The sequence below is a fragment of the Alexandromys fortis genome, unplaced genomic scaffold, assembly GCF_014885135.2.
Source record: "Alexandromys fortis isolate MF-2015 unplaced genomic scaffold, M_Fortis_MF-2015_v1.1 scaffold_13, whole genome shotgun sequence".
Classification (NCBI taxonomy): Eukaryota; Metazoa; Chordata; class Mammalia; order Rodentia; family Cricetidae; genus Alexandromys; species Alexandromys fortis.
This window is the reverse complement of record NW_026067908.1, coordinates 16,909,126-16,925,497: the sequence shown is the minus strand read 5'-3', so window position 1 is coordinate 16,925,497 and position 16,372 is coordinate 16,909,126. Positions and strand designations below refer to the sequence as shown.

Sequence of the window (16,372 nt, the reverse complement as noted above, 5' to 3'; positions counted from 1 at the left end):
AAAAGAATCCCACATTTCAGGCCTGACTATCTGACTGCAATTCCTACAACCCACAATTAGAAGGAGAGAAAATACACACCCACGTGCGCATGCACACACAATACACACATACATACACAAAATAAGTAAGTAATGACATTTTAAAAATATATTTCAAAATAATAAGGATAAGTATTAGTGAAGATATGGAGGAAAGAGAAGACCTTGCAAGCAGCTGGTAGAAATGTAAATTGTACAACTACTATAGAATAGTATGAAAGCTCTCAATTTTTTAAAAAAGTAATTCTACATATACACCCAAAGACAATGAAATCAGCACCTCATAGATATATTCACATTTGGTTTACATTGCAGTCTTATGCACAACAGTCAAGATATAGTAACAACCTCTGAGTCCTATGATAAAAAATGAATAAAGAAATAGTAGCATATAATAATATATTGTATTTATACCTATTACACACATACATACACACATTCCTTATACATACATATATGCATGTATATATGTATCCAGCTTTTTAAAATGAGATCCTACCATTTGTAACACATGGATGAGCCTGGAAGACAATACAGTAAGTGAAATAAGCCAGGCATTTAAAAAAAAAAAAAAAAAAAAAAAAAAAAACAGGCTTAGTGGCACACACCGTTAATCCCAGAACTCAGGAGGCAGAGGCAGGCTGTGAGTTCTATATGGTGAGAATTCTGCAAGTTTGAGGCCAGTCTGGTCTATATGAGTTCTAGGACAACCAGGGATACATAGTGAGATCCTATCTCAAAAAATAAAAGAGGGAAAGAAAGCCAAAAAAGTCCACAAAAAACAAGAAACCTTACATACAAGTAACATGATGCTGAACATTACCAAAAACATTACATTTTCTATATGTACTTATATGGTCATATAATTTCTCTTTCAATTAGTAATATAAATTAAGCTAACAGATTTTCTAATTAGATTGTTTAGTAAATTCTATATGATGAGCAGTGTAATTACTTACTTGATACACTGCTGGATTCTACATGTTAGTATTTCTATTTGCTTATTCCTGCAAACCTACACTCACAAGTTGAAACGGCTTAAAATTTAAAGTATGCTTTCCTGGCACTACTTATAAGATTCTGGATATTAAGAATATGCAGAAATCATAAGGTAAACTGAAAATCTTTTCATCTTTTTCTAGATACTATATGTACAGATCTATCTGTCTATGTAGAGTAAGAGGTGGCAGTTAATAAACATTTCATTTGCTGTAATACACTAAACATGTTGACTTGTCTAAGGAATAGTTCAGGTGTCAATGCATCCATCTTGTTTTGGTGCTTTTTCAACAAAATTTCACTTTCCAATTTCTCCTACATCCATCTCCATGTTTTTAATTCTGTGGGGATCTACTTGCATTTCACAGTAGTATATACAATGGCACATGTGAATTTTAATTTGTTTTAAGCTCACATATACCTATGGGGCATATCCTTGCTTTCTAATCTTAACTGCTCTTCGCTTACTTCCTTCAGATCTTCTCTATAGTATGGCCTTTACAAAGATAGAGTTCATGAAAGGCTAAAGTTCTGGGTGCTTTCTATCTCTTTAGTTTTGACCTTTTGCCTTTGCTGTCTCATTTTCTCAATGTTCTTTTAGTTTGTTACTTTTCTTAGCAATGTGAAGAAAGTTCTTAGACTAATCATAAGCTTTTTTCTCTCATGTCCAAATGGTCCCTTTACACTTGGCAGTGTGGTTCTAGGAACAGAAGTCATTCTCAGCTTGCCTCTTGCTAGATTTGGTAAAGATGAGGTACAACAGGAAGACTCAGAGTCAAGGGTAAAGCTGACTCTTCCTTTGCTGTTTAGTCTGGCAGCAGTAAGAGCTGCTTGGCTCAACTTCTGTGGGCACCCTCGGGCATACTGGGTACCCTCAGCCTAACCATGCCCTGGAAGAAAGCAGCACCCACCAGTCAGAAGTTCCCCTACTCAATTTTATCCCCCCCCCCCCAATTTACTCTCTAGTGTCTTCAGTGTATTGACTTGTTTCTTAATATCAGAACACAGATTAGATCAGCACCCATGCTAAAAACCTCTCACTGTCATTTTAGGACCTCTTTTTATCTCTAAATAGGTTACAGTTTGAAGCAATGTTGAATAAGGCCTCAACAAACGAATTTAGCCCACAAGATCTTCTCTCATTATTCCTCCCTCTAGGGTCCTAAGGCAAACTTTTAACTCCAAACACATAGTTTTTTTGTTTTTCCCAGTAGATGCATGATAGGTCTCCTAAAACTGTGAGTTAACATATTTTTACATTTTTCTGTAGCATTCTGCATTTATCTGCCCATCCTGCCTGTTTAGGACAATGATTCAGTTCCCAGTCATAACCAATCTTTTTTACCACTCATCCTACTGAGTTAAGAGACACAGAATAGCGTTACTTCCCAAAATTACATTTGTACTCTAACTGTATTTCCTCGAGCAGTCCTATTATCTTTTTAAGCTTTATTTCCTGGATTCTATTAACTCGGTGCTGAATAGAAGTTACTGAGTTCCTTTCAGTCTTTTGCTCTGCACGCAGCCTGGTCACACAATGAGCATTCACTAAAGTGAAAAACAGAAGGTCATAGGACTTGGGAAGTTTAAGCACCAAATATGCCAAGCTGACTCTTCTGCTGAAGCCCGGAAAAAAGGTTTACATGAATCTACCCACTAGTTCACTTCCCCTCAGATGAATGGAGCTCAATTGACCCTCGAAGTACAAAGAAAAATCCAAAAGGATACTATCAGCAAAGGCCTCTTAAGCTGCCTTTGCAAGCTTTGAGAAAAGGAAAACCTGTCTTTATTCCATGCCTCCAATTTTGCTCAATAGCAGCAAATGAAATGCCCTGCCTTCATTCTGTCTGAAAACCTTAGTTTCCTGTCTTAGGTCTACAGGTTTGCTGATGCAGGTTATTCTGCTCCAAGAAGCGGGAGGAAAGAAGTCAGCAGCAGGAGCTAAAGCTGGTTCTCTCCAAATCTCTCCCTTTCCCAGCACCTTCACTTTACACTCCAAGATGTCTTCTCACTCGCAACTAAGAGGTTAAAAGACAATTTTGGGGAGTAGTCTCTTTCCAACATATGAGTCCCCAATATTGGACTCAGGCTATCAGACTTGATAGCAATTGCCGTGTCCAGTGATTCATCTCACTGGCCCTACATCATTCTTAGTAATAAAATCTGGCATCTCAGCTACTTAAGAGGCTGAGACATAGGGGCTCTTGTGTCCTAGAGAGATAGATGACTGAGTGGTTCAAAGTGCATACTGTTCTTCCAGAGGACTTGGATTTGGATCCAGCAACCACATCAGGCAGCCTGTAACTCTAGTTCTAGGGCACTTGACACCCTCTCCTGACCTCCACAAATACCCATACACATATGTCACAGACACAGCAGACAGGTACATACACAAGCACAAATGCACACACAAAAATAAATGTAGAAAAAAAAAGTCATTCAAGAAACAAATAATAAAAATAAAAGCTAGTATTAACCAGTAATTTCAAAGAACTCAATCATCTGGCATGTACCAGCACCACTACTAACAGCAATGACAATGTGTGAAGTACAGGTGACATGTCCCTTATCTACTGCTGAATCAGTAGAATTCCAGGCTCACAGGGTCTATATTTAGTGACAGCTGTATACCAATTTGCCTGATGAAGATCCCTAAACTAAATAAACATCTCAAACCAGAAATTAAACCATTTTCGAGTGCCAACATAGAAACCACAAAGTTCTAGAGCCTGGATTTAAGAGCTCTGGGTTAGAGATGTTCCGCCTCTGTTTGCAATTGCTTCGTCTGCCTAACAGAACATGACAAAAAGTTCACGTGATCTGTCTGATCATACAGTGGGTTCTTGAGGACACTGCCTTTGTATCTATGTAAAACTTTTTTCATCATCATAATCCAAAAGTTAGATACTGAATTTTGTTGTTGTGGTTCTAGGGGCTAAACCCCAGGGTCTAGTTCCTATTAAGCAAGAACTCGACCACTGAGCTAAAATCCATAGCTAGTCCTTGTTCTAACTTTCTTGATTTTTTTTTTTTTTTAATGTATATGGGTGTTTTCCTTGCCTGCGTCTCTGGCCACCATATGCAAGACTAGTACTATGCAGGCTAGAGGAAGATGTTGAACCCCCTGAAGCTGGGATTCAAACCCAAGTGGTACCATGGTGTGAATGTAATTGGCTCCCATAATCTCACAGGGAGTGGCACTATTAGGAGGTGTGGCTTTGCTGGAGTGGGTATGGCCTTGTTGGAGGAAGTGTGTCACTGTGGTGGCAGGCTTTGAGGTTTCCTATGCTCAGGATACCTTCCACTGTTCCAGTCAACTTCCTATTGCATGAAAGATACAGGACTCTCAGCTACTACCCAGCACCACATTTGCCTGAATGCTGCTGTACTCTCACGATAATGGGCTAAACCTCTGAAACTGTAATGGAGCCACCAATTACATGAGTTCCTTCATAAGAGCTGCCGTGGTCATGCTTTCCATTCACAGCAATAAAATCCCTAATTAAGATACCAAGTCTTCTAGAAGACTTTTCATCCCCCTTGTTGTAATTTTAAAAGAACCGAATTTCTATTCTAATTGAGCAACCACTAAATGGCTTCCATACTAAAAAGAAAAACAATGTAGCAATATTGTTCAGGTGTGAGACAGTAAAGCATTAAGCCTTAACAATACCTAAAAATGGAGTGAAGTGAATAACGGGAAAATAAAAGCAATCAAGCAAAAACTCAATTCAAGTTTCTAAATGTAAGATCAAGAAAAAAAATAATTAATTTAAGAAATTGAGGGCTAGGGATATACCTTGGTAGGACAATGATCCCTAGCATGTGTGAGGTTCAGGTTCAATTCCTGAAATTAAAATTGTAAGAAAAAGTGGGAAAGAACAGAAGGGGAGAGAGGAGGAAGGAAAGAAGGGGAAGTGGAGAAGAAACTTAAAGGTACTAAAAACTAACTAACTAAATATATATATATATATATAAATAAACTAAATAAACTGAATAATGTACACTTCTGTATTATATAAGGGTTAGCACTGAGTGTTTGTAAACAAAGCTACTAAAATGACTTATTTAAAATGCAAACATTTGCCAGGTGGCAGAGGCGCAAACCTTTAATCCCAGCACTCAGGAGGCAGAGGCAGGCAGATCTCTGTGAGTTCGAGGCCACCCTGGTCTACAAAGTGAGTTCCAGGATAGCCAGAGCTACACAGAGAAACCCTGTCTTGAAAAAGCAAAACGAAACAAAAATTTCTTTTTCTTAGATTTATTTTATTTATGAGTGCTTTGCCTACATGTAAGCGCACCACATAATGCCTGATGCCCAAGGAGGTAAGGAGTGGGCATCAGGTTCCATGGAGTTGAAATTAAGGATGGTTATGAGCAACAATGGGGGTGCTGGGAATTGAACTGGGGTCCTCTAGAGGAGCAACTAGTGCTTTTAACTGCTGAGCCAATTCCCTAGCCCCTCTCTACACTTTTACTGTGAAACTGTCCCTCTGAGTTATACTTACTCAATAATATGCTATTAAACATGAAAAACTCTAGACTTCAGCTTGAACACGTAGTACTTATTCATGCACTTACACTCTGCCCGCTGACAGTGGTTCTCAAAATCTCAAGTACTTTTTATCATCACAATATTCCAATTATATATATTTACAGTAGTACACATATAAATAAATGCACATGTAAAAATAAATAGATCAAAAACATTTATCACATATATGTATATAAAGGTTCTCATACACACACACACACTTAGGAAAACAATCATAATTGTCAAAGAGAGGCTGGAGAGATGGCTCAGAAGTTAAGAGCACTTCCTATTATTCCAGAGGACCAAGTTGGGCTCCCAGCATCCACTTCTGGCAGCTCACAACCAATTACCTCCTGCTCCAGGAGATCTGATGTCCTCCTCTAACCTCCCCCACCAACATGTGACAATATACTCATACAAGCACACACACAGTATTTTTTTTTTTTAGTCAGGGATCTTCAAAAACTAACAAATTTCAAAATGAAAATGAAAGTGTTTGTGTTTTAACTTACTGACTGATTAAGTCGGATGCCACCTTACAGCCATCATCTGCCTCCTCTTCCATATCAGAGTCCAAACCATTGTCACCTTATAAAAAAAAAAATGAGCTACTGAAAACATGTTTATAAAATGGTTTTATCATTCTATAAAAGTGCTATCTTTAAGATATGCAAATTTAAAAAATTATAAAATATTTTTCTATTACTTGTCTTTTTTTTAAGATTGATTTTTACCTATTTTACATATGTCTGTGTGTATCTGTGTGTGACTAGGTACATGTGTGCAAGTGCCCACACAGGACAGAGTGGCATGACAGATGGTTATAAATTACATTGTGGGTGCTGGAAACCACACTCAGATACTACAGAAGAGCAACAAGAATGCTTAACCCTAAACCATTTTTCCAGTCTCCAGTGTTATATTTAAAATTGATTTTTTCATTTGTCTTCCCTTTATCACAAACATACAAAAATATGTATGTACAGAATTAGAAACTACATACATATATATGTACATATGTCCAGAAATATATGTACATATTTCCAGAATCACACATTCATTTTTGTTGGTGGTGGTGGTGAGGTGGTGGTGGTGGTGGTGTGTGTGTGTGTACATATATATGCAAAAGTCAGATGATATCAGATCCCCTGGGGATGGAGTCACAGGGGAGTTACAGGCACTTGTGAGCCACCTGGTGTTGTTACTCTGATCCAAACTCCAATCTTAACTACTGATCAATCTCTCCACCCTATTACTTCACATTAAATAAATAAATAAATAAATAAATAAATAAATAAATAAGAAAAAATCAGTCTCTGTAAATGGAAAATGTCTGCTTTTTGTTTCTTCTGTGATACAAATAAGAAAATCCTCTCAAAGGTCTAAATCAAACCAAAAACAGAAAAAAATAAATTAAAACTTCAAAATTCTAAAAGTTAACAAAGAATGATCGTAGTTTGGGAGACAAAAATACTGAAAAAATTACAAATAACCCTAATATTGCATCTGGGTCTTACTGAACCAGGAGAAATACACAATAGTTCATTTCATTATAGGTTATTAAGACCACAAAGCAAAAAGTATCTTAATTATTCTAAAGAAAATGCAACTTCTTGGTGACTTTTTACAGCACTTCTCATTTTTTTAAAATTTCATTTTATTATAGTGAATAAACATGGCCTTATCTACATACTGTTTGGGGAAAACCATATACCAAATTTGGGGTTTTTTAGAAATTATATTCTGATATATAAGTTATATTTTTCAGTATAAACAGAAGTAAAGATATTCTTGTGTGATTCCTCAATAATAAAATTAAAGTCACATTCAAGCAAGAGAAAGAAAACTTCAATATTTATGCAGAGAACCAATTAATTAGTTTTCAGAATGTAGAAATATTCATTCTTACCCTCAAGAATCTTCAAGATTTTTTTTTCAGACAGGAGCTCTAATTGTTCCTGGCATAGTTTTTTAATTTCTTCTACTGAACAGTTCTAAAGAAAATGACATTTAAAAAAAATTGCATTTATGTACTATAGCTCCAATATAAACTGGAAAACTGCAATTATAAGAAAAAATCCAATTAGCAAATCTTATAATCAAACAATTAAAGCCTCAAGAATATTCACATAAATTTTTTTATGGAATGAAATCTGAAAAGTTGTCAGTTGACATGAATATTTCAGAGATTTGAAAGAATATATAAAGTCACGTTGATCAGAAGGATCTTCCAAATCCCCTTAATTGCAGACTACTTTATCTTAGGTAATTCTTACAGCAGTGCAAATCTTCAGCGAGTGACTAGATGAGATACTTCCCTTACAATTGACTTGGGCTTCCTATAATCTCAAAATCGGAATAACACATATTTCACCAAAGTTTTCAGAAATGCATACATAAGAATACCTATAAACCTGATAAATCACAAGCTACTACCAACTATGTTGCAACTGTTACACAGCAACATGCTATTCTTAAGCACTAGAAAGATACTATTATAACTCCAATTAGTACCATTACTGAGAAAGAATAGCATTATTTCCATGGGGTCAATAAATGTCTTGCCTAAACATTTTTCTTTAAAAAAAAACGCTTGAACATAAAAGGCCATTTAAGGTTCTCCAAATTCTCTTCCTTGCAAGTAGCTTGTTTTAGATTAGAGCATCCAATCACACACTACACTCAATGAAAAGACTGCGACACAAGAAGGTTCTGTCTCCACGTGTGTGCAGCCCACTAGTGCAGCCAAGTACCTTCAGCACATCAGGAAGCATCTTCTGTAACTTCTTCTCTCCTATTATACAGAAGCACTGCTGGAGCATTTCTTTTTTGTCTGATATATAGAAACTAACTGGTTTTAATGAAACAGTCAGATCCAGTCCACCTTCTTCAACATCACTGTGCTCTGTCAATAATTCTTTCTCCAGAGTAGGCAAAAGACACTTGGTTTCCTATAAGTAAAGAAATAAGGAATTATTAAATAACACTATTTAAAATACTCGAAAGTGTTATGCATGACACCATCTATTGTCACTGAATATTTCTTTATTAAACACTAAATTCCTTTTGTTTACACAATTATATATCTAAAGTCAGAAGATAAAATTTACTTGTTCATCACTCCTTAATTTTACTCTCCACACTGCAGTTAACACAAGAAGTTGTAATAACAGAAAAACATATTTCAGAAGACACAAATGAAAATATACTCCATGGGGACTATTTTCTAAAATTTTAGACTTGAAGAATTAGAAGATTTCTTCAGGGACCTTTTATCCAAAAGCTATAAGGGCTTTGTCATTCTAATTCATATAAAGAAATAAAACAGCAGCAAATGTTACAAACCACAATTACCAAGTCTTACTCCAACCACAAGTTATCACTTTTAAACTGCTGTACGATTTCATCATATTCAAAAGGTCCAAACAGTTTCAATAATTTAAGACATTTCTGACATTTATACTTCCTGCCCTCCATAACTAGTCAGTATTTCCAAATCTACTTCCAAAAGTCTTCCATAATCTTTCCTAGATTCTAACAGCCATGGAGATGGCTTCCCCACATTCAGTATGAAACTTCAGTTACAAGATGAATTTTATAGAATGAGTCCTTATTCATCCTATTCTAAAACCATTAAGTGATTCCATGCTTTTCTTGTGATACTATGTTCCACCTGGCCCTTTGTGCTCATATTTTTGTGTTCCCAGCACAAGGACCTTCTGTAAATTACTCAAATACAAACCTCCTTCCCTCGGCTCATAGAGACAGGACTTGTGTGTATCTTCTGTGTAAGACTGTCTTTCCTCCCTCCTTCCCCTACACTACACCTTATCACATTATTAACAAGTGAAGATGGAAGTCCAAATGGGGTGGGAAAGCACAAAAGATCTATAATAATTTTTATTTTTTCAATTTAAAATTTTGTTTGCTATGAGTATATGATGTGTAAGCATTATACTCACACATGAAGGTCAAAGGACAACTTCTGAGAATAGATTTGCTCCTTCCACAGTAGTTTCAAGATGGAACTCAGATGTAAAGGCTTGTGCAGTACCACTGAGCAATCTCACTAGCTCTTAAAATTTCTTTTATAAAAATTTTTTTAGGGTAGGCAAGATGATGACCATCTTTAACTGCAGCTCTAGAGAAGGCAAGGCAGATAGACTCTGTGAGTTCAAGACCAGCCTGGCCTACACAATGAGTTCCAGGATAGTGAGGGATATATAGTGAGGCCCTGACTGAAAACAAACAAAACCAATTAAGCCTGTAAAGTCCTGCCAATGGTCAAGTTCTAATAGGCACATAAGGAAAATATTATAAACTAGTATGGAATATATAAAAATTTCCCAGCTCAATCCACAACAAAAAATAAAACTATAGGCTAGTCTAATTAGGATTTATTACCCCAGCACTCCAGAGGCAAGTGGATCTTTGTGAGTTAGAGGCCAGCCTGGTCTAAGTAGTATCTTGACAGCCAGTGCTACATAGGGAGACTCTGTCTCAAAAATAAACAAAAATATCTACCCCAAAGTAAAAATACTTCATATTACACATAAATCCAACACATCAAACAGGGCTTATTCTAAGACAGTATATACACTTAGTATCAAATATCTTACCAGTACTTAAACAACAAAATTACACTAACTGATACAATCACATAAACAGCATGTCAGGAAGCCACATGATAAAAACAGACCCACGAAACCAGCTGAAATGTCCCTAACCTGACCAAAGTCACCTTTCACAAGCTGTCACAAATATACTTACTGGTACATTCGAACTGTTCCCACTAGAGCTGGGTGTGTAGCTCGGGGCTAGAGCAGTTGTCTGGCAGACTCAAGGCCCTGGGTCTGGTACAGAAGGCAAGGAAGAAGAGAGGAAGGGGCAAGTCTAACTTTAAAAACAAAATGGGAAGAGAATGCCCACTGTCACTGCTACTATCCAGCACTGTATCAGGTTTTGATAATACAAAATGACTAGCAAAGAAAACAACGCTAAAAAAGAAAAAAGTTCAGTGTGAACAGAAATATTACAGAAAGCCATTAAGAGCCCAACAGTGTGACCAGGTAGAAGAAAATCATATAGACAGTTGCACCCACAAGTCCCAATTTAAAATTGTAATGTTAAAATGTATGAGGCTGGAGAAATGGCTCAGCAGTTAAGAGAGCTTGCTGCTCTTCCAAAGGATGAAAGCTCGGTTCCCAGTTCCTACAATGGTCTTAAAATCACCTATATGGGGGGCTGGAGAGATGGCTCAGAGGTTAAGAGCATTGCCTGCTCTTCCAAAGGTCCTGAGTTCAATTCCCAGCAACCACATGGTGGCTCACAACCATCTGTAATGGGGTCTGGTGCCCTCTTCTGGCCAGCAGACATACACACAGACAGAATATTGTATACATAATAAATAAATAAATATTAAAAAAAATCACCTATATGTAGCTTCAATAGATCTTATGCCCTCTTCTGTCCTCTCTGGGCACCTGCATGCATGTGGCACACACTCAAATGGGAGGCATACACAACACACACATACTTTTTTTTTAAATAGTTAAAAAACTATGAGAAGAGTCAGGAAGGTGGCTCAGCATGTAAGGTTGCTTGCTGCCATCCTGACAACCTGAGCTCAGTCCTTGGAATCCATGAATTCAACACACGCAAATTGTCCTCCGACTCCACAGTTGCTGTGGCACACACTTACACAAAATAAATAAACATGAAAGTTGTTAAGTAGTATAAAAAATACAGAATTATTTTATAAAATTTAAGATCTTCCAAAACACAAAACTCAGAAGGCAAAAGAAATCAGCTCTGGCTACAAAGAAATCAAAGGCTCCTGAACACCTTAAACAAAGTTGTAGCATTTCCTGTACTTGCTACATAAAAGGTTAATATAAATACAAATGAGACTTCTCACAGAAATGCCGAGTAAAAGAAAAAAACAGGCCTGTTTTTGAGTTTGAAGCCAGTCTGTTCTACAAAATCCAGATCAGTAGGGACTAGACAGTGAGACCTTGTGTCAAAAAAAAAAAAGGTAATATTCACTTGGTCCATTAGTCTGAAGAGAGACGAAGGTGTGGGACACACCTGTAACGCCAGCGAGCCAAGGACAAAGGCAGGAGCAAAGTTCTAGGCTAGTCAAGGCTACACAGTGAGGGTGGAGTGTTAGGAAGATGACGTACACTAGTGAAGATCTGCAAAGAATTGTGAGCACAAAGCAATTCGTCAGTATATATTAATCAATGAAGGTATGTGGATACTGGGGAGTCCCTAAAACACGGGAAGAAGCTGGGCGGTGGTGGCGCACGCCTTTAATCCCAGCACTTGGGAGGCAGAGGCAAGCGGATCTCTGAGAGTTCGAGACCAGCCTGGTCTACAAGAGCTAGTTCCAGGGCAGGCTCCAAAACCACAGAGAAACCCCGTCTCAAAAACCAAAAAAAAAAAAAAACCTCACACACGAAGTATGGGAGGAACCCTATTCAACGTGGGCATATTACCCAGCTATGAAGGTGTAGCATAGCAACAGAAGGTATGCATAGCAAATGACAGTACGAAGGGCTTTCACCTTCTGCCTTTACTTCTGTTTTCGATGACTTGTAAGTAACCTTCGTGTTATAGTAAGTTACAAACTACTGTTTGAAATGGTGGTCTCGCGACAGGTTGATGACACATAAAAAAAACGTCTTTTGGGACCAGGTGTTGAATTCAAATGTAAGAAATATGAAATGCTTGCAATTATAACTGTGGGTAAAACTCCCGAATTTGGGTCTCAGTTGTTTGTGTTTTTCATGTGTGATGTGAAAATAATGAGAATCCGTTAAAACGGTAAGGTATGATCAGTGCTTACAACGGCATTTGTAACTAGTTCCCATCCCACGGCAAAACCACGAGTGAAAAGAGCCACGAAAGTTTAATAGGGAAGGGGTACTGGGCAGTAAATCAAGAAACTTGGACGTTCAAAACACCGGGAGGGGTTCCACCGGACGCAGAATCGAACCGGCGGCTCGGGGAAACCCGGCACTAACAATGAGCTCCAGTGCGCGCCCGCGCGGCTCCACAGCCCGGCTCTTCGGAAGAGGCCGCAGCTCCGGGGGACGGCGCGAGGCGAGGCACGCACCTGCTGCACGGAGCCCGAGACGCTGGAGGACGAGTCGGTGCTCCTCCGCTTTCGGCGCTCGCTCCGTTCCGCGCCGCCCGCCACACTCGCCCCGCCGCCGCCGCCGCCTCCTCCTCCTCCGCTGCCTCCGCCGCCACCCGTGCCCCCGCAGCAGCCGCCGCTCCCGCAGCTGCCCGCGGTACCGCCCACCACGGGCACCAGGTCCGGGGCCGCGAGCGCAGCGGCCGCCTCCTGCCCGCTCCGCTTGCGCCGCTTCTCCCGGGAAGACTTCTTCCCCGTCATGGTCCCCGCGCCGCAAGCATCGGCGACAGCCGGCCGTCTCTGCAGCAACGGAACACCGCTTCCGTAGCGGCCGGCTGGGCTGGCGCAGGTTTGACGTCACTTCCGGTGCCGGCGCGTTGGGCGGTGTGTGGTTTCTGGAGGACGGAGGCGGACCGCCGTAACAGTGCTGAGGTGGGCTTGAGTTTTGGGGGTGACGTGTAAGCCAATCGGGCTGTTTGTTTTTCTTCAACCTCTGCGAAGATCCGAAAGTCGAGTTTTTCAAGCGCTCTTTGCCTTACGGGTAGCTCTTTTTTAAAAAGTGTCTCTCAGCTTACAGACACGTTCCTGAGTAATTTTCCGTTGCCTCCAAGTTCCACGCGTGATATCAGCAACGATGTAACAATAAAAAGAATTTCAGGGGGAAAAAAATGTTTTCTTTCACTACGACCTCATTTGGGCAATTTTTTTAAGTGTACTTTAAAGATTTGTTCAAGGATATTTTTTCCCATTAATACTAATTTCGAGGCATGATTCCATGTTAGTTTTAAAGAAATGTAGGGGCGGGGAAAGTAAAACGTTTAAAAAGAAAGCTCTAGCTGTGGTATTGCAGTGTGTAGCAATGTGAGCTCAAGAGTTTATTAGAGTCAAGAAAGTAGCCACCTGTGGAAGTGAGGTCTGACTGCCTCAGTGGAAGTTCCTCAAATGGCCTGGGGAGAAGGGCTACTTTGTTTCTCTTTCTGGCGTGTCGTTTAGTAAAACCTGCAGCTCTTGGCAAAGCGTCTCTGCATCTAGAAGAGACGAAACTAGAAACACACTATAAATACACAACTTGGGAAGTCTGAATTTGAGTAGGTTTGTGGATTTGATTTTGTGGCACAAAAACCACAGCTCTCCTCTCAAAGGTCTCTCACTATTTTGAGTGACCATGGCCTGAGGATTAGGTGACTCCAGACTTCATGTTCCAACCTTTTTTTTTCTAAGTTTCACAGACCAAAGATAAATCAAGACAGGTTTAAAATACATTACTGGGGCCTGGAGAGAGAGCTCAGGGGTTGAGAGCACTGGCTGCTCTTCCAGAGGGTTCATTTCCCAGCACCTACATATTACTGTCTTTAACTCCAATTGCAGGGGACCGCAGAGCCTCATACAGACATACATGCAGGCAAAACATCAATGCATATAAGAATAAATCTTAAAAAAATACATTAGTGGGTACACCCAAGAGACAGATACATTGATTCACTGGGGGGGGGGGCTGGCTACTGGGATTAAAGGTGCATGTCATTGCTGCCTGGTCTGTCTGTAAGGCTGGCCAGTGTGGCCGTTTTACTTTTCTAATCATCAGACAAGCTTTATTTATTTAAAAAAAAATCAAATGCCACTCCAAGCCTCAAAAGACCACATAGTCTATAACAGTCTCAAACTGATTTAAAAGACTAATGTTCAAGTCTCTTCTGAGATTGATGCAATCTATCTGTAATCCCCTATTTAAAAAAAATAAAAAAAGCAGATCACATATGAGATTACCTGGCACAAGAGAGAAGGAAACACATACACGCAACAAACCTGCTTCGGAGTTTATTAGAGGGGGGTGTACAGGCCTGGTGAGGTCGGTGTGCAGAGATAAAGAGCTGAAGATGGTGTGTCCAGCTTTTAAAGGCCACCTAGGGCATGCGCACAGGGGGATGACGTGGCTGCATCAAACGCATATGATGGAGCTCACGCATGCATGCAAGGTCTCACGCCACGGCATCATATGTAGATGATGCAACCATGCTGCATGTGGGTCATGCAGGATCCTTTAAGATTCCCAGGGCCGATAGGCACTTCTGCCTGAGGGCTTGTCTACACATGCGTGGTCCTGGAACCCAGAAGTGTAAGCCATGTTGTGTGGCTGAATCGTCAGAACATACTTCCAACAAATAATGGCAAAGGATGTAGGGGAGAGAGCGTCTTGAGAAAACACTGGGCCAAAGCAAGACCCAAAACGAGCTCTGCAAACTCCCAACTCTGCATCTCCATGTCTGACATCAAAGTGTTCTTCAGGTCACCAACTCGTTTCAGCTTTGTTGACTGAAAGACACCTCTCTCTTGGGCTAGTTAGCGGCTCCCCTCAGCAGGTATCCATGGTTCTGGCATCTCCAACATCTTGAACTCTCCAAGGCAATCCAGGCTTCAACTTCACAGCTGCACACAATGGCCCCTCTGAGCCTCCATGCAGGGAAACCCCTGCCACACACCTGGCTCCAGTGGATTTCCTTAGTCACAGAGGGGGATTCCATAACTTCTTTCTTCTATCTGCGACTCTAAAATTGGAAACACGTGGCGTGACCTAATCTGCTAAATTCTTCTCAGAACTAGAACATGATCGCCTAGTTCGATCACATCTTTGCCAGCTTTCTGTGTTTGATGGTTTCCTTCACTGGCGAATTTTGAGAGACTCAATTCTCTCTCTCTCTCTCTCTCTCTCTCTCTCTCTCTCTCTCTCTCTCTCTCTCTCTCCCTCCCTCCCTTCCTCCTTCCCACCTCCCTTCTATAGAGTGAGTTACAGAACAGCCAGGACTGTTACACAGAGAAATCCTGTCTCAAAAAAACAAAAGAAAGGAAGGGAAGAGAGAGAGAAGGAAGAGAGAAATCTTAGTTAGAGTTAATAACCACATGACAAAGTTAATCCTAGGATGTTTTGAGATTTCCTCTGCTGACTGAATTAATCCAACACTCTTCACGTTAGTCTCAGGGAAACTTCAGACAAGGGCAAAAGCAGCCACATTCTTCACCAGCATATCACAAGACTTGTCTTTAGGCCTCTAACATTCTTCTCCTCTGAAACCTCTGAGCCCTGCCCCCTAACAGTTCATATGACTGTCTTTCATGCTCTAATTAGTACAACTCATTAAGGATTCATCTGCTTTGCTAGCCCAAAGTACCAATGTCCAAATTCCTCCAGGCAAAAACATGATCGGGTCTATCATATCCCAACTGGTACCAACTTCAGCCTTAGGGTTTCTGTTGCTGGGAAGAGACTCTGTGACCACAGCAACTCTTACAAAGGAACACATTTAATTGGGGTGACTTGCAGTTTCAGAGGTTCAGTGGATCATCTTCATGACTAGTGGCCTACAGACAGGAGTGGTGCTGAAAAGGAGCTGCGAGTTCGACATCTTGATCTGCAGGCAACAGGAAGTTAACTGTGTGCCACATTGAGCACAGTTTGAGCAAAGGAGACCTCAAAGCCCACACCAACAGCGATGCATTTTCTCAAAAAGGCCATGCCTACTCCACAAAGGTCACACTTCCTAATAGTGTCACTCCCTTTAGGGGCCATTTTCTTTCAAACCACCACAGGTGTGTATTACATAATGTGTGCTCTTTGTAAATATTTTACATATCTAGGATGTGAATAAGAGTGGCATCCTCAGCCA

General features: G+C 40.0%; 1 protein-coding gene across 3 annotated transcripts in view; it reads right to left on the bottom strand.

Annotated features, from left to right (window-relative positions):
* Caap1 (caspase activity and apoptosis inhibitor 1) overlaps positions 1 to 13,048 on the bottom strand; it is a 92,321-nt gene extending 79,273 nt beyond the window's left edge. For all 3 annotated transcript variants that reach the window (XR_007590733.1, XR_007590732.1, XM_050136277.1), the window contains exons 1-4: positions 12,690 to 13,048; positions 8,326 to 8,523; positions 7,482 to 7,566; positions 6,085 to 6,160 (exon numbers count right to left, since the gene is read on the bottom strand). Coding sequence is in view for 1 of the 3 variants with exons in the window: in XM_050136277.1 (XP_049992234.1) it covers positions 6,085 to 6,160; positions 7,482 to 7,566; positions 8,326 to 8,523; positions 12,690 to 12,971 (641 nt within the window). In the remaining 2 variants the exon portion in view is untranslated. The remainder of the gene's footprint in view (positions 1 to 6,084; positions 6,161 to 7,481; positions 7,567 to 8,325; positions 8,524 to 12,689) is intronic.
* Positions 13,049 to 16,372: the final 3,324 nt, after the last annotated feature.